Below are 20,129 nucleotides of genomic sequence, written 5' to 3'. Positions count from 1 at the left end.
CAACAAGCAATCACAAAAAAGATAAATATTGCACAAATTACTACGTTTGCAACAGTAGACACAAAATAAGGATTAAGCAATTTGTCGAATGCGTCTACCCTTACATACGCATGAAGTATTTGCACGTTCAAATAAGAAAGAAGAGAACAACCAGAGACGAACTCCTGCTCTGGTGCTCTGAACTTTCGGTCGAATAAGACAGTGTGCTAGGCGGAAGAAGCACTCAAGGCTGACAAACTCGAGGCTGCTCTAACACAGTTAAACGCCCTAACCCCTAAAGGCGATCCAAGAGGCTGCTAACCTATCAGTCCAGTAGACGAGCTAAGACTAAGCTGAGTCGACAGGACTACTCAGCAACTCACATTCCATGTCCCTGTTCTGGAAGGATGGTGAAAATATCTGCTTTCAACAGGGGCCCCAACCCCGGACAGCAGAATGAAGTCACTTAAACACTGTCAGACAGACCGTGCCACAAATCCGCCACGAAAAATTCTCTTCAGAATTAATTTTAAAGCAGTTTTATAATTTTTTAATGGAAAAGAGTATTTTATTCTGTTACGTACAGATATCACGCAAAAACATCGTTACATTGCATTCGATAGCGTTGAAAATGGATATTTTCGTTGAAATATGTTGCCTGAAACTTTTCGCGATTACAATACTTCCTTTTTACTTCATACAAAGAAGTAAAAAGATAAGAAAACTGCAACTATAGTACTTGCTCGCAGATAAAATCAGGCGTTCAAGAAATTCAGTTACAAAAATTATAATTCCAAGTCCATGAAATAGCAAAATTTGTCCTGACAATTATTTCCTAGTTCTGCATACACATTTACCTTTAATGAAAATGAATGTCTGACTATATCAAACTGCTATAGCAAATCAGATATTAAAAGATTTGTTATTTTTTCTTTTGAAACAGGTAAAAGCTAAAAACGTTAATTATAAATTAAATTTAATAGCCTTTTAAATATTCCGCTGCATTAAAGAGCATGTTAAATTTGTATTTCTCTATTTATAAATATATTCTGTCTAACATATATTTGTAAGCACATGGAATATATTTTTAGCAGCCCGTTTAACTTCAATCGGAACGCCACTTTAAATGATAATGTTTTTTGTAAGAAATGTACTAGAAGCTGAAGAACAAACTGGTGAATTTTTTAGACGATAGCACACTGAAATAGGACCAAAGAATTTAGTTTTAAAAATTGATTTACTTGATGATGTATATAAGCCAAAATATTCATATCGTTCCCGTGTGATGCTAGCTTAGTGGTAAAGGCCGATCAGTAACAACACTTAACTTTTGGGGTCGTGAGTTCGAATCCCATGCGCTTTTTTCACCCTGTCTGCAACTTTCTTAGCTTCTTGCTCAAATTTGATCTATATTCGTGTTTTATTTATGACCTCATTTATTTAAATTTTCTCCACAAAAAATTTTGAAAATTATATAATACGAATTTGAAGCATACCCTGTACATATATATATACCCTTGACTTTATCCATGAACACATCGACCTATTTTCACATAAAAAAACATCAAAGAATTGCACAAACTATGCTTTACGCACTCCCTTGAGTTTGTTCATGTAGTTTTGATTGCTAAATAATTCGAGAATTCGTTACTTTTCGTTCTTCGGCTGAGCGGAGTGGATTACCCCTTTTCAGGTAAGTGAAAGTATTTTTATTTTTCAGTATTTTGTAACGATTTTTAGTTTTTAAAATTATGTTTTTGTAAGGACTGGATTTTCATATTTTAAAATTTTTTGAAAGTGAAAGTATTAATTTTTCAGGGTTTGTAAGGATTTTATGTTCTTTAAATTTACTATGTTTTTGAAATGATTTAAGTTATTAGGTTTTTTTTTCTTTTTGAAAGGATTTGCAGTTTTAAAAATTCCCCACTTATTTGTTTGGCGCTTTTTACAAGAGTAAGAAGAATCGGATTCTTGTCAATTTTCATTTACTTTTTAAGTGAAAATAGGTTGATGTGTACATGGATAAAATCAAGACAGTGCGCAATGCCAGTTTTGGGTAATTCTGGGATGTTTCTTTAAGTGAAAATAGGTCGATGTGTACATGAAAAAAGTCATGACAGTGCGCAATGCCATTTTTGTGCAGTTCTGGGATGTTTTTTTAAGTGAAAATAGGTTGATGTGTAAATGGATAAAGTCAAGACAGTGCACAATGCCATTTTTGTGCAATTCTGGGATGCTTTTTAAGTGAAAATAAGTCGATGTGTACATGGGTAAAGTCAAGACAGTGTGCAATGTCATTTTTGTGCAGTTCTAGGATGTTTTTTTAAGTGAAAATAGATCGATGTGTACATGGATACCGAGTTTGTGCAATTCTTAAAAACGCGTCAAGCAGTGGGTTATTCTGCACTTTTTATAGGTGAATGTATTTTAATTATTCAGTGTTTTGTAACGATTTTAAGTTTTTGAAGCTTACTATGTTTTAACCATGTTTGTTTTTCAAAATTATAAAGCTGTTTTTAAAGGATTTTTCAGTTTTCAAAATTTTGCTTCAACTTTTAATTTAACTGTTCGCCATTGTAAATGTCGCGCCTTGCGTAGTGTCTTCTGAAGGGGTTGTAAATCCAGGAGACAAGACGCGAGAGCGTGCCGATTTTGAAAAACGACAAAAAAATATCTCCTTACCTTATTTAGAAATTCGTTCGTCTTGAGTCTGTGGCACACAAAATTCCTTAACAGCATCCAAAAACTTCCTAAAATTATCTGAACTACAATCCATATATCGGCATCGCCACAGAAATTCACAAAAATAAGAATAATAAATATACTACGTGGATCCGGAGTATGGCTACTAAGTGACTGGTGTGTAAATGAGTAAACCTTCATTTACACACCAGTCAATGCACTTTTACCCTTTCATTCCAAATCGTACAGAAACTTCAAATTAATCCTACTACATTCAGCCATTGTGCCGTCTAAACAATGAAACAAGCAATATACCTTCTAAACAACATACACCACAAAAGCCCTTGCAAAACTTCCCATTATTCAAAATTTCCCAGAATAATGCAAATGATTATGTCATAATAGGGTTTCCATAACATTCAACTACTCAGGTTATCATAAATGATACAACAACTTGGCGATAAACAAAACAACAACTTCGCGATAATACAAGGGGGGTACCTTAAAGTCAACTCTAACCCTATTTTTTAATTTGTTTAACTTTTTTATTTTATTTATTTATTTTTTCAGTAACAGTACATTTTAGTTTTAATAATATATATATATATATTATTTCATTAATATTTAACGAATACTCTAGAAACGCAAAGAAATTTTTTTAATTTTCTTCAGCTTCTATGCAATTAGTGATGTTCATAATATGCTTTATAACCTTACTTATCTAAAAAGTGCTAGCGTACTTTATTTCGCAGTTCATAAGCAGAAATAAAAATTTCCAATAACATGGAATTTAGTAAACAAAACTTTTCTGCGTTGTACATCAGGATCCATACTCGTTTAAGCGGGAAAAATTCAGATGTTCAGCGTCGTAACTCGCAAACTGGTTATTTGGCGCCAAAATATTACAGTGACACCTAGCGTTGGGAAAAAAAATAGTCTAAGCTACGCGGCAGTGGAAACGCTTGTACAGATGCTGTAGGCGTGTCTTCAATTGACGCAACGCGTTCGTACGCAGTAGTGGAAACGAGCCTTAACACTGCCCATTTCCGCAGCAATCTGAAAAACTGGCACACATCTTTTACTTTCATTTACCGTTTACAAAAAATTATATTTATTAAACTTGCATGTAGAAAATATAAAAAATTTTTATGCTTATGAGCAATTTTCGGAACCATTATGCTGTATAGTAAAAACAAACAAAAAATAATGTAAATTGAATTTTTCAGTTAATTAAGTTTCATTCTGGGAAAAAAATATTTAATAATTTATTAAAATCAGTGAAAAATATAAACATTATTAAATTATCCTTCCATTATAAGGTATTTTTCGCTCCTTTCCGCATGCCTTCGTGGTGTAACTGTAGCACATTAGATGCGTTTTCGAGAGGTCCAGGTTCAAGTCTCTACATGGCCTTCGAGAACAAGGCCCTACAGCTCAGTGACGTACAGTGCGTGACGTCAGTACAGACAGTGCACCCCTTCTTTGGGTTTAAGGGCAGCATTGGGTCAAAGGTTATTGTTAGTCGCCATTGCTACGAAAGAAGTGGTTGAACTGCAATTATTGACCTAAAATCTTGGTATACACCGTGCTTTTTTCGTAGTTGGACACTTTAAATTTGAGTTTTTTTGCAATTTGTGGGTTGTTTGTTCTAGAAACAATATAATGTCTTACATGTGTTCAGTGCCACGATGTAATTGAAATTACAATAAATATTTTCGCTTTTCCTGTTGATGCAGATGTGAAAGTGGATACATGCAATAAAACGGAAGAATTTCATTCCGACTAAAACCAGCAGGGTGAACTTTCATTACTATGACTTTATTGATATTTAAAGAAAACTTAAATGGATTAAATATTCGATACGTTTAATATGTCTGTTTTTTAAGCCAAAATGATTTCTACTGAAAAACTAGTGTAAAATATAAAAAAAAAAGTAAACAATAACTATTGTAAAATGTAAAAGTAAACAATAAATTAATTAAGTCAAAAATACTACAGGATTATTTAATGTATAGCAAATTTTGTTTCATGTACTGCTGAAACCCTGTGCAATATGATTATATATAGCATTAAATGATTTGTAATATCTAATTTATTTCAGTTTTACTTTTGTCATTATATTTTTAACGATTTAAAAGTAATAATGTTTCTCATTTAAAAATTCAAATTTGTTTGTTTCACATTATTCCCTTTTTTTAAACTTTGTTAGTCATATTTTCAAAATTATTGTGAAACTTGTAATTAATATTATATTTTTAAAAATATATAACCAAAATTTGAAAACAATATTGTTACACCAGTTGCTGATAAAGCTTAGATTTTTTTTTTCCCCTAGAATTTTGCTGTTACGTTTTTAAAATTAAACTTCATACATTAGCAAAATGCTAAATTTTTGAAGAGCTATAGAGTATATGATATTTTAAATGGATACAGTAGAATAAGCAATTAAAAAAGATTATACTGGGAGAATGAAGTGCTTTCGCAAGGAACGTCCGGTATCCTATACCTATCATTGCAATTTCCTGATATGATATAGGCTCTACCACGTGCACTTCGGTAACGAGATGTGGGAACCTCGGCTAAACTACCTCACATATTTTTAAATTTAAAGCATAATTCTGCAGTGTGTTCCTTTCAAAATGTTATGGCTATTAAATTTTCAGAGAATTATTATTTTTCCCCTTTACCATTCCTTAAGGATACAAATAAGTGCCAAAACATAAGAATCAAAACTCACTAATAGTTACAGGCACAACTTTTGATCTAGAGAGCTACGAAATTAACTATTATATTGTGTTCATAAACTCTAACGTGAACATATCAAGATTTCGCTAGAGAGTAATATAGAATAGTAAGAACTCATATCGCAATTAAAAAATTATTTAATAAAGACAGCTGGCAAAATTAAAGTAAAATGATTTTCTGTGACAGTTTAAAAATAGATCTTTGGTTTTTATTCTGCTCTGGATCACTGCAAGTTTAATAATAACAGAGTTATTTACATAACCCCATTTGACAATTTAAAACAATGTTGACATAAAAAATTATCATTAAAAATAAATTTTAATGTATTTATATCGATAAATAAATGATGAAATATTCCTTTTTAATATTTAGTTTATTATACGAGGGCAATCCCAAAAAAAAGGTCTCCTATATTTTTAGATATACAAAGAACTGTTTATTTTCTATAATTGCTACATCACTTTAAAGATTGAAGAATGCTTTATTTTTCAACATAATCGCCATTTCGGTCAATGCATTTTTGTAGATGCTGTGGCAGTTTTACAATGCCCATGTCATACCAGCTTGCCGCCATGCCCTTCAGGAAGCGTTGAACCTCATCTTTCACCTCATCATCGGAGCAGAACCATAGCGGCGAAGAAATTCGCGGGAAGAATCAACCCGTTGCCGTTTGTGGTATTCTGTCAGCATACACGGCAGCCATCTTGCACAAACCTTCCGATATTGCAACTTTTCCGTTAAAATCCTGTGGATGGTGCTTCTGGAAACCTCAGGAACCAAAATGCAGAGAGCATCCAGAGTGATCCTCCGACCTTTACGCATGAGTTTCTCAACTTTTGCGATTGTCTCGTCGGCAATTGACGGCCTCCCACTCCTTTCTTCGTCATGAATTTCAGTACGACCGGCTGTAAACTCTATACACAACTTGCGAACGTTTTCGACATCCATGACAACTGTCCACACACTTCCATCAATAGGCGGTGAATTTCAACCGGTTTAACACCTTTTGCGTTCAAAAATCGAATAACTGCACACACTTCGCACTTGGCGGTAACGTTTATCGGGAGCTCCATTTTGAATGGCTGCCAAGCCAAGACTGAGCATCCGAGCGAAGCGCCTGCGTGCTTATGTGGTAGCGGAGAAGGCATCACTCACAACAGTGTTGCCAACAAACGTATTAAAACTTTCTCTACGTCCCCCCCAAAAATAGGAGACATTTTTTTTGGGGATTGCCCTCGTAAAAGATCTTCTACACTAAATTTTAAAAAAATAAAGAAATAACCGAAAATGCTAGTTCTTTTATTTTATCGCCATACTGAAGAAAATTATATATTATTTAAAAAAGTCTGTAAGTAAAAGTTGTTTCTTGTCTTACTCTTTTTATTCATATTTTTCATGTTCACATATGAATGAAAAATAATATGTAATGTTTTGTTTGCAGTTCCAAAGCTTAACATTTTTACGTGTTTTAAAGTTTATCCAAACTATGGAAAATAAAATGAGACTAACATAAATAATTATTGATCATCCAATAATTATTGATCATCCAAGTGAAAATTTTTATCAAGCATTAAGAAAAATAAGCTCAGATATCTGAAGTCTTAAAGCATGATATATAATAAATGTTAAGATAGTATCATTTATTTAATAATCTCCTATTTACTTTGCATTAGAATAACATAAAATTAGCTTTTACTGATAAATTAGCACGCTGTGGTTCACTCGCTTGGAATGCAGAAGAGAGGTTTCTTCACACTCCTCATCGTGACGTCACGAGAGAACTGGACGGTCTTGTTTCTCGAAGGTCATGGTCTCAGTGAAGACATTGTTCATTTTTCACGTTTCTTGCTTCAAAATAACTAACAATTTAAAAATCATTATTCATTTTTTCATGTGAATCTCAATTTACCTATCGAAATAAGTATTTTCTTTTTACAAAAACAAAATTTCTTCAAAATAAAATAATAATTGGACATGGATTCGAGTTCTGGAAAAGGTTTGGGTGTTTGTAAGTATATTTTCGACATGGAGGCACTTAAAATACTATTAGCACGAGAAATCCTCTGAAGAGGTTTGATGGAGAAGATCGATGAGAGACCCTTGGACCCTTCTGAGACATCTTCATCAAAACCAGCATGAGGCTTTCTCATTCTCGCAGGTATAATTTGGTCGCCCCTTGGTACACCCTCGGCAATGTTCTCAGTGAAAAAACGGCTAAATGGCCAATGAACTTTGGTTACACCTGACGAATGGATAAAAGTTATAAATGTTTGGCCATCTAAAGCAACACAAATGATATATCCAGGAGGCATTCGTAAAGACCGGTATATAAGAGAGCTTTATACACAAACGAATGAATGTATTTCTCTCAAAAAAGAAAAACAATAATAAAAGTTGAATTTTAGCTCACTGTCTTTTCTCTCTACAGAACATTTCCAGCCACTGGTTAAAATTATATGCTATGGATTTTAAAACAGTGGGCAGATTCAGCCGGTTCCTAAAATACAGGGTGTGTAAAAAGTTCTGGACCCATTTTGATGTTTAATAACTTATAAAATAATAAAGATATAAACAAACTTATATCATGTATTGATGGAATAACTTATATATTTTCCTTTTCAGGTTTGAATATCTTTACTTTTGTAAATATCATCTGCACATGTGGTTAATTTCAGATAATTTCATTTTCCAGTCTATATATCTGTACTTTTCTAAATATCGTCTGCTTATTAATTGCATTTTTCTTTTGTTTCCGGAATTGTTAATCGCCATAATGTGCACATATGGGGATCTGAAAACCCCCATGAATACTGTGAGGCACAAAGGGATTCCCCAAAGGTTAATGTGTGGTGTGGACTAAGGCACGACCGAGTCATTGGGCTTTTCTTTTTTGCAGAAAAGACGGTCTCATCAGTCGTATACTTAGACATGTTGGAAAACTTTGTATTTCCACAACTAGAAGAACTTCAGCCACATGTCTTTTTGCAACAAGATGGTGCACCACCTCATTGGGGTACCATCGTTAGTCGTTCTTTGAATGACCATTTTACAGGAAGATGGATTGGGCGAGGAGGTGCAATTCCTTGGCTACCCAGATCACCTGATATATGGACTTCTTCCTTTGGGGATTTGTAAAGGACAACGTTTACAGGAGAAGTGTCGAACATTGATGACCTAAAAGCCAGAATTACAACCACAATAGCCTCTGTGGATGCCGACATGCTTGCCGGTACCTGGCGTGAAATTGAATATCAACTTGATATTCTCCGTGCGACGAAGGGGGCACACGTGAAAGTTCATTGACAAGGGTCATGAAACTTTCTTAGTCTATCTAACCATTTATGTTATTAATTTTAATCTATCTTTATTATTTTATGAGTTAGTAAACATCAAAATGGGTCCGGGACTTTATAAACACCCTGTATTTTTAGTTTAACGAACCGTATGATAAAAACTAAAATTTTATTTAAGCAGCGAACTGGTTTTTAAAAATTTTGAATTTGCCTTAAAACTACATTTAGAAATAATCCTCGTTATCCGCGTCTCCTTTTTTTAAAACAGGATTTTCAAGTTAACCAAATTAATTTTTGTCAAAATATTATTGTTAATTTAATATAAGACCAATCAGCAAAACATTTTGGGAAAAATAGTAGCTGCAGCTATCCACCAAAATTTAAATTACAAGTGCTAAAATATGCCAAAATGAGTAGAACCGAACTCCTGAAAAAACAGCAATTCAGTAATAGCAATAGCGCAACTGTTCAAAGACGTTTTTTATACGTCAGCAGATAAGTTAAGCAGATAAATTCTTTTACTGTTTTTCAGTGGCAGCTCGTAATAAGCACTGTGGAACTGCAGCACCCCCTATTCCACTTATTATTATCTTTAATATTTAATATAGTGAGCCCTTTTAGTCTTTAATTCTTTCTTTTCACTTTTACAATACAGAATCTTTAAGCTTAATGTCAGTAGCAATCCCCAGAATGTGAAAAAGGTACAAAAGTCTTTGTTTGGAACTGCGCGTTTCACAGTTCCAGTGACGTAGTGCTTGGCTGTTCTGCGCATGCGCACACAGAAAGCAGGTACGCGAGCCAAGGGAGAGAGAAGAGCACTGTCGCTCTTGCAGTGCCAAAATTCTGGCGTGTTGTTGGAAATCTGATTTCTTTTTACTCCGCGCGTGTAGTATTCCTTCATCATACGGACCATAAACAGAGTTCATGAAAATTTGCAACCTTAAAAAAATTACCTTGGTGAAATTTAATCAACATCAAATGCAGATCTAACTATTGCAAAAGCAACAGGAATTTTGAAATATCTAAATGATGATAATTTGAAGTGATGATCAGAGCTTTTTTATCAGATTATGCCTCATGTTTAAATAATATACAACTAAATGCAATCCAGAGAAATTAGTGTGTTTAAAGTTAATGAATATATAACAAATTTCAAAACTGCTATTTTAGAATTAAGAAACTCAAAGTACTGTGAAAATTTTTCAAAGACACTGATGGCAGAAGCTAAGGAAATATGTGACTTTATACTATGTACTGATATAATGCACTAATATTCTTCCACTAAACACTTAGCAGCTGCTAAATTGTTTAACAAGAAATGCTTTGCTAGTTTTAGGAATGAACATCCTGTAGAAGAAATAGTACTGACCACTGAAACATATCCAATGACTGACAAAGAAAAGCTTGAAACTGAGCTAAAAGTATTTTATGGTAGGTCTGATATCCATGAATACTGCAAATTAATTGAGCTGCTGAAATTTATCTTCGAAAACAATCTAGATGATGTTTTTAGTGAAATTAGGAAACTGATAAAAATTTTCTTGAGAGTTCCCATGACTACATCAGAGGCAGAACGCCGCTTTTCAACACTGAAAAAAAAAAAAAAAAAAAAAAAAAATGAAAACTTTTCTAAGAAGCACTAGGAATTCAGGAAGACTAAATGCCCTAGTATTGCTTTCAATAAAGCAAAATTTCCTCAGTTGTGATCCAGAGATCAAGGAGAAAATTATTCATCTTTTCGCGCAAATTAAAATAAGAAGAATGGATTACAATTTTATATGACTAGATAAAGTTTGAACTTTAACAATTTAGGTTAACGTAATTAAAAAAGGTTTTATTTTTTCCTTGTAAGATTTCATGAAGTTTCAAAATAAATTTTATTTTTATACATGTTAGTTTCCTTTTACACAATTTTAAAACAAATGTTAATTTTTCTTTTTGGAACAGCAGCCCCACTCATTTTAGCTATGAGCCGCCACTGCTGCTTTTCTCAAAAACTGCATACACTGCGTCGTTTTTCTCTTTCAATTTTTAAGTAGTAATATTGACTGAAAGGGGAGGAATCGAAAGTAAATACTGTGCTTAAGATGCCCAGTAAAATCTCAGTGCATTCAGCTCAGTTTCACTGCACAATGTGAAAGAATACTCAAACATGTTCAGCATAAATTTAGATTTGACCTAACAATATTTTATGACAAGAACAGTAGATGTATTTATCCTTTTGACTGCATAGATGGTAGTCAGATCTAATATGAAAGAATTCCTGTAAGAAACCAAGTGTAATGTGCAATAATTCCTGTTAGAATTCAAATCTAATGAGAAATAACATTAGATTTGGTTTCTAACTGGAACTTACTAAATTCATAATTCAGCGAAATCAAATATATGAATAGGAATTTTAATATTACCCAAGGACTCCTTTGTGCGAGCTATGCGCAAAGCAGTCTGGCCTTCTGAGTCCACGCTGACAGGATCTAAACCTAGACGGAAACAAAATTGGACGGATACACGTTCTGAAGACCTCACTGCGATGTGGACTGTTTTAATTTCTTCCATTTCAGCTATATCAATAACGGTGCCCCTTGTAACATGGGCATCCAATGCTAAAAATAAATTTTAAAATATGTAATAAAAATAATTAAATAAAGTTAAAACATTTAAATTAATGTAAAGTTATACAAGTTTCAGTGAACATTTAAAAAAGCATATTCATTGCAAAATGCATTATATAGCAATATGAATCTCTACATACTTTCTTCTGCATAAAAAAATGTTTACAAATTTTCATTACTTATTAGAAAACTTAATAAATGTAATAACCGGTATTCACTGTAAAGGTGAATTATTCATGGAAACAAAAGAGGTAAAAAAAAAAAAATAATAAATTGAGTCAACATTAAAAAATATACCTTTAATTATAGTCAGCAGTCTGGTAACATTACCTATCAGCATTGCTCATGTACACCATCATTAAAATTTGAAAATGGAGAAAAGAGTATTTTTTAATAGCGCAGATTGCATTGTAATTAAATCTCATGTAATCACCTTTTGCTTTCTTAACTTCCCACTGCACCTTGGAAATGTACAATGTTGTGAATAAAAATTGCTTCGGAAAACTTCGAAAAAGAAAACAGTTTGGAAGGTATAATTCTTTAAAATGTGCACAGTTTTTCCACTGGAAAAAAAAAAAAAAAAAATTAAAACTTTTCTTTTTTTTTTTTTCAGTGGAAAAACTGTGCATTGTATGAGATAAGAATAACTGATAAAATGTATTTCAAAGATAGGTAATGCAAAGTATTATTTTTAGTCCAAAGGAGCTTTGTCCCTGAAGGACTATTGTTTTAGTTTTGCGATTTTGCGTTAAATCACTATAAATATCCGTTTCACTTTTCAACTGTTGCCACCAAATGTTAGAGTCCTACATTATATTTAAAGAAATTAAATACTGAAAATCTGCATAAATGTACGTATATTTCTCACATTGTGATAAAACAATGGTACATAGAGCCATCGAATTTTGAATGACGTAATCCTCCTACGAATATGGGCATGAGGAAGACCAAATTTGAAATTTGTTTTATTATCGATTTCATATTTTGTAAAACTTTAACGAATTTTTGATTAACAAACTCAAGGATTTCAAAGCGAGCAACGGCAACAGTCTACGGGGGGGGGGCACCTTTTTATCTCCAGTGCACGGAACTGTGTATCGGAAATTCTAAAGATATGCTAATTTTAAAATTATTTTAAGACATTTTTATTGAATTGAATTTTATGGTTTAAGTAAAAAGAATATGATATTTAATAAATAAAGATAACACACAAAATGTTAAAAAAAATGCCCCTTTGGACGTAATTTAAAATCTGAAACCATTCATCATTCAGATTTTTTTTTCTTATTCTTTTTTGTTTAAGAGGCCAGAAGTTAGAGATTTTGCTTGCTTACCTTTTAGTTATGAGACTGGCTTAATGAATAGAAAAGCTTTTTTGGCTAGTTTATTCGAGACTGGGAAAAGTTTCTTCACAAAGCACTTTAACAAGTAGCTTATACCTGAAGTTATAACATTCTGTTTTCACATGTAACATTATATGTACAGGTGCAGGTAAAAGTAAGCGGAATACCGGGATTTCAAAATGGTAGCACAGGAAGAGTCCCACCACATTAACAGTGCAGTTACACCTTGCTTTTGATGCAGAACATCCAGGAGGAAAATCTGAGTATGTCTTACCTCTCCTACCTTAACATGGAGGTAGAAAGTAATAGTTTCACTTATGCATCGCTGAAAACTGAATTGTGAATTCATCACCCAGCCAAACACACATAGATGTTCTTTGGCCAAGCGACGAAGTTTACAATGCTGAAAATATGCCTATTGCGCATGCGTGAAGCATAAACCATGCTAGGGCTGGACGCTACTAGAAGTAAGTCCCCTATAAGAAACAGCGGACAAGTCTGAACTGGTTTTTCCCATACACTGCTACACTACTTTGAAGCAGTGACTCACCCCTCTTCGTGACCAAAACATTCGGTGACTTGCCATTACGATCAATAAGCTTTGACAAGATTGGAAATAAATATTTCGTAATTACGTTGTAAATATAAGTATAAATGTGTATATTTTCTTTTTATACAATATTTCAGAGTCCTAAGTATGTGAAAGACTACATTTTTAAATGACATTTCATTCTGAAAGGAATTATTTGAAACATTTTGATATTTAGAACATAAAATAAAAATAACAAATACACAATCAAGGATATTGAAAGATGTATACAAATTTGCACGCTTATACTCATTAATTATAAGGAAACTGAGTTTTAAACTGTTATACTTGAGCGATATTTTGGCATTTTAATGCTTCCTTAAGGTATTTATCATTTTTAACACATTGTAGAGTCATTAGTTTATTTTTGAAGCAGAAAACGTGAAAAATGTGTAATGTCCTCGCCTGGACCTCTCGAATATGCGCCAAGTGTGCTACCGTTACACCGCAAAGGCATGCTAGAAAGAGGAAAATACCTTATATACTCCCCCTTTTAGAGGGCGACCGTGAATTACGGGACCCAATCGTCAAATCCTGGTGGTAATGAATAATCTTCCACCACCCTTTTTGTTCGAGCATCACTACAAAATAATTTTTTTTTTTTTTTTTTCCAAAGCAGGAAACATGAAAACGTGCAACAATGCCCTTGCCGGGACTGGGATCTCTCGAATACGCGTCGAGTGTGCTACCGTTACACCACGAAGATATGCTGGATGGATAGCGAAAACACCTTATTACATAACAGAAACATTTTGCTAAAATATATATTTTTGTAGTCCAGTAGCTTAGAATTTTCTAAAACAAATTCATAATCAAAACCGCTATTGCAAATTATCGAAAGATAATCAGGATGTGATTTGTGTGAAAATGCCACTAAACTAAACAAATTGCTATTACCCATCCAAGCAATGAATGTTTCATTTATGCAGAAATGTCCCTGCTTTTCTGTTTGTGCAGTTTATAAGGTTTTGCATTATTTCTCCTGTGCGCTTTCCTCCTGTGCAGTGGTTAGCACATTCAGCTTGCAAATTAAAACCCGTGGTTCGATTAACGAGTTAAACACAAATAATTTTTAAATATTTCTACTTCAAAAAGCTTAATATATTGTCTTCAAAGTCTTAGAAGTTTCGCAGTTTGTTCAGATAAACTTTTTAAACAATCCATGCATCAAACGTTATCACCTAGTTTGACGAAGATTGATGGTAGCGACAGTAAGTGAGACAAAAATCTGTTATTACCTTACACTAGGATCAATGTACAGTATGCTAGAATTACGAGCTATAAACGAGCTCAATTTATGGTTTTAGTATCACTTGATTTTTCTGCTGGAGGATGTTATTACTTTTGTAAAGATCACAGTAAATTTACGATTAAAATTATCTTTCTGATCGATCTCAATGGTATCCTGGCTACCATAAGCTGAGTCTAAAATCCAGGAAAGCATAGTTGTTTGCGAGTGTCCTTTCCATGGAGATAAGAAAGGAAGGAGTGGCCAACCGGGCACTAAAAGTGAAGCACTGCTTCAAAGCTTCGGTCACCAGATGGGGTGTTCTTTGATTACATTCAGAAGCTCGCTTAACAGTGTATATATCTGATAGTATTTCGACACACGACAGTTCCATACAAATAGAAAAAGGGACACTTTCACATGAAAGAAACATTCATAGAGTGATAGATAATAGCAATTTGTATAGTTTAGTGACATTTACGCAAAAATCACATCTTGGTTATTTTTCGATAACTAACAACAGCGATTTTGATTATGAATTTGTTTTATAAAATTCTAAGCTGTTGAAATACAAAAATACAAATTTTAGCAAAAATGTTATGCATAAAGAATGAAAAATACCTTACGGTACCTTTAAAATTGTATACGTCTTTCGATACCTTTGATAGAGTATTCGCTACTTTTATTTTATGTTCCAAATGCCAAAATGTTTTAAATAAAATAAATTTTTTTCACATCCATATATTATTGTAACATGTACCTTTTAAAATTTTTTAGAGGAGAGGCTTTACTGTTCCTCATTTTAATTTTATATATCTGAAAAAAAATTCCTTTGGGCTCACACGTTTTACTTATTTGGGTTAATTAAAAATAAAATATAGTGAATGCACAGAAATTAAAGATTTGCACATGCCAGAAATGAGAAATATGTATGGGTATTTATGCATGTGCTTGCAAAAAGCATGTATCTGCCTTTAACAAAATACACAAATCATCATTAAATTATTTATAAATGTATTTGAAATGAAGAATTTATTCATTTATAAACAACTGTGAAGAAATCTAATTATTAAATGTATCTAATTTATAATGATTACAAATGTTATCTAAATATATAATAACCTTAATATTGAATTTGTAAACATAAATTGAAATTCTGTTGACAAATACGTTATAAAACTATTTAAGCAAGAATTGTTCGTACTGGAAAGCAATCTGTTAAAAGACATTGTAAAGCAAATGCTATGAGATGCGCACTTAAGAAAGTAATAAAGAGTTTTGGAATATGTATTGTTGAAATTAATGAGAAAAAAAAATCACGTCGCGGCATGCAATGTACTGGAAATTGATCTGTCAGCACTATCCTTATCTTCAGGGCAGATGTTTTTATTTTATTCGGCTTACAATTCCTTACTAAATGTAGTATTTCATCTCTATGTACTCTGTCTTTCGTATGATTTAAATCAAATTCCTCGTCATTATAAATATCACAAATACACATCAAATAGTTTTCTGGTTGCAATTTTCTAATTTCGACTATGTGTAAAGTAAGCTTTACGCATGCACACATTGAAAAAATTTTTTAATAAATATTAAGCTTTTTTTTTTTGTAAATTTTGATAACCTTTAGATCATAATTGTTTTTTATTTCATAAATTACGGTTTCATATTTTTAATTTTATAATTTCTGCATGCCATCTTACCAAATTTAAATTGATGATCTATAATCTGGAACCGCCGAAGTCCCGATGAGTCCGGATTAGACTTTTGACTGTACCCCATTCTATTATTCATTTAAATATGATTTATAATGTAAAATGACATTTTCTCATAATTACACATATAAGATAGGATTATTTTTGGTATTTTAGAAAAGAGTTTCTGAAAATCATTATCCTGCAGCTGATAAGAGACTTTTACATTTTCATTTGTAAAAAATTGACAGATTGCCCCAGTGTGGTTCCATTAATAGTTAAGTACCTTATATTTAACCTAATAAAGTAATATCTTAACCTATAGCCATCACTGATATAGGAAGAGTATCTTCGCAGACTTTACAGCAAGTTATTAGTACTTAAAATAGGAAACACTATTTTTAGCTTTAGAATTGCTTCATGTTTCACTCTACAATTTAAGATGCTAGTGCCCATAGTAACATAGAAAATCTCACTATGATGTATATTTTGCTATATTTGTAAGTGCGACATATAAACAAAACACCCCTAACTTTTAAGTCTCATATTAGTCAAGAATCTCATCTCGCATTAACGACCGTTCTACACTACACTTGAAGGAATAGGACAAAAATATTTTTTCTCGTTTACCTATTAGAGTCTAATTTAAAAAAAAATGTAACAGGAAAAAATTATATTTATTCACACCGAAATCTTTCAAACATTTGCTTTACAAAGGTATTTGTAAAATCTCTCATTTCATTTTACTATTTCTGCACTGGAGCAATTAAACTCTTTTTAATATATTTCTTACATTTCGGAAAGTTTTACAACAGACAAATGAGCTGATGACCAAAATAGGCGTCTTTCACTGGAAATATATGTCTGATACACGCATCTTTACAAACTTACATCTTTTGGTATGATATAGTGCAAGAAATAGTGCTTTTTTTCTTTTCAATGCAAGTCTACCAGCAGCCAAGCAGAAGGAACATAAGTTGGGTAGTCCAATATAAATTCAGAAATCTTTCATCATGTATCAACTACTATCAACCCTGAAGGAACGTAAAGGTAAAGGCAAAAGAATGGGGGACACCAGCGATGTACCATAGCTCAACTGGTAATGCCTTCCCATACTAACTCTTCGAGGGAAAAAAAGGGGGGGGGTAATTGAAAGTTTTATAAGAACTTGCATAGACTCAAAAGGTCTAGAGTTTGCCTATTATGGTACATCATGCAATTGCACAGTACACCCCACATCCAGTATTTATTAAAAATAATGGTGTAGGACATATATAGATTACAAAATAGTCGGAATACAATTTGAGATTCACAAGATAAATTCAATATCTGATTTGGTGCAACAAAAATAGGAGATAAACATAATTAATAAACAAATAAACATAATGAGATAATTGTAATTAGTACTGCCAACACAATGTTAAAATGAATTGTTATAATAATTGCTAAAGAGGTGGGTGTCCATGGGTTATTTCAGATATATTGGTTTATTGCAGTTTATAAAGTTCACGAACGGAGCCATTTTATCCATAATCACAGCATGTAAAAATTCATCAAGTTTAAACTGTATGTGGACTTACACTTGACAGAGATCTAGGCCGTAGGAAGAGAGTCATTGCATAATTTTCTGAAACTTTAGATATTGATATTTATTTTTAAGTAAAAACCTTTGGAATGCCAGGAGGTCAGTTCTTGGGGATTTTATGTGAATATCCTCAGTTAAGGGGCATGAGAAAGTGTAATCAGGAGTTCCCTGTTCCCCACATATACAGATATCAGAATTTGCCAAATTTCTTGCGTAGAAATATGTGGGGAAGGGTCCATTCCTGTTATAAAGTAATTTAGTGAAGGATTCGAGTTCAGAGATGCGAAGCTTACATTGGGGATCAAGTTATATGTGCGTCTTCCCTGTGGAGCATTGTTCCACAAATCTTGCCAAGATTTTGAAGCAAGTTGTTTTAATTGGTACTTGAAATTTGAGCGAGGCCACGGAATGATGATTTCAGTACAATCTTGATTAATAGCTGCTTCTTTGGCTAGTTCATCTGCCTGATCATTACCAAAATGGCCACTATGTCCTTTGATCCATGAAATTTGAATTTTGTAGTTTGGAATTTTGTCAAGAAGAGAATTTATGTCGGATATCAATGGAGAGGAAGGTAAGGGATTTTTAATAGCTAGAATAGTTGCTTGGGAGTCAGATTTTATGCTAAATTCGTTGAGATTTTTGAGAATGGCTATTTCAATTGCTGCTTTTATAGCTGATAATTCGGCTTGGAAAACACTATTATTATTATGAGGATGGCCTTTCCATTTGATGATATTTGAGGGGGTAATTTGAAAAAAGACTGCAGAACCAACTTTTCCTTCAATTTTTGATCCATCAGTATAAGCAATTGGAGATGAATTTTAATTTTCTTCAGACATGGGGAATATTATTTTGCGGAAGCGAAGCGCTGGATGGATAAGATTGGGGTTAATTTTCTTTTCATAGTTGGATGGCCAAAAGGTTTGGTTGTTGAATTCTGCGGCTTGGTTAAGTTGAAGAACTTTCATATAGGTGCATTCAATTTCTGCACTGATTGATAACGGAAGAGTGCCAGCTAAAGTATCAAGTGCTATATTTGAAGTTGTGCGATACGCCCGAGTAATGCAGAGAGTAAAAGGCCTTTGAATTGAATTTAAACATTTGATCTTTCTCACTGTCATTGGTTGTGCCCAAATTCCGGCTCCATAATTTACCATTTTTGAGAAGACTGTTTTTAGAAGAATACATGTTATATGGGGATTTAGGCCACAGTTATATCCATGCATATGTTGTAGGCAGTTAGCTATTGATGTTGTACAAAGTTTGATATTTTGTAGATGAGGAATCCAGGAGAATTTCTTGTCGATTGTTAAACCGAGGTACTTGATTGTATTCACAGATTTGATCTTTTGATTGTCAATTTTTAGAGCTAAAGCTTTAGTTATATCTTGTCCTGGTTTATGGATCACTAAGACTTGGGACTTACTATGTAAAATTTGTAGTTTTTGAATTTTGCAAAGTTGGTTAAATAACTGGAGTGTTTCGTTGCAATTATTCTGTTAAATGTCTCTGGTATGGCCACTTGTAATAAAAGCTACATCATCTGCGAAAGCTACAATTTTTGAGTGATCTGGCCATGGATAGGCAATGATGTTGTTGAAGCTGATATTCCAGAGATCTGCACTCATGCAATACCCCTGATGACATCCTCGGACTTGATTACGCACAATTTCAGTGTTGTCGTAAAGAATCATACTTTTCCTGTTTCTGAAGTAATGTTGAATAATTAGAAATAAATTTTGAGGGCACTTAAAGGAACGCAGCGCTTGTAAAACTGCTGGCCACCATAAAGAAACGAAAGCTGATTTTAAGTAGAGACATATTATTGCAGAATGAAGTTGGTTGATTTTATTGTTTCTGACTTGTTCAAGAGCTGAATTAATTGAATGACTTGTTGAAAGTAGGCTTCGAAATCCAAACTGGTTATTGCTTATTAAGTTTTTGCTGTAAACATGAAATTTTAGACGACCAATAAGACATCTTTCCAAAACTTTTCCCAGGGCTGGGAGAAGATTTAACGGACGATAAGATTTAGGTTCATCGGAGCTTTTATTCTTCTTATTGAAGAGTATTATATTACCAATTTTCAGGCAATCAGGAAAGGTAGAGAGCTCTGTACATCGATTGCAAAAACTACAGATTATGTCAGGATGGGCTTGATTGATTAATTTTATAATGCGGTTATCGATGCCATCTGGGCCTGGTGCCTTTTTTAAAGCTAGGTTTTTAATTATTTGCTTTATTTCTTGTTTTGAGAACGGAATATCGTTGTCTGTTTGTGGAATGTCATCGCAGTTACGGATTCTGGTTTGAGTAGGCGAATCTTCAGCTGGATCATCTTTTACAGAGTCAAGAATCTCATTTAGGGTTGAGAGA

The 20,129-nt window shown here is 33.1% G+C and overlaps 1 protein-coding gene across 1 annotated transcript in view; it reads right to left on the bottom strand.

Moving 5' to 3' along the window:
- Positions 1 to 20,129, bottom strand: part of LOC146994048 (uncharacterized) — a 62,338-nt gene that overhangs the window by 27,448 nt on the left and 14,761 nt on the right. The window contains exon 2 of the mRNA XM_085826751.1: positions 11,108 to 11,302. Within this exon, the coding sequence (XP_085682877.1) occupies positions 11,108 to 11,302 (195 nt within the window). The remainder of the gene's footprint in view (positions 1 to 11,107; positions 11,303 to 20,129) is intronic.

The sequence above is a fragment of the Stegodyphus dumicola genome, chromosome 11, assembly GCF_044657685.1.
Source record: "Stegodyphus dumicola isolate Sdum_Otavi_A_Nest chromosome 11, ASM4465768v1".
Classification (NCBI taxonomy): Eukaryota; Metazoa; Arthropoda; class Arachnida; order Araneae; family Eresidae; genus Stegodyphus; species Stegodyphus dumicola.
Note: the sequence above shows the minus strand (reverse complement) of the source record. Positions and strands in the feature narration are given on the sequence as shown.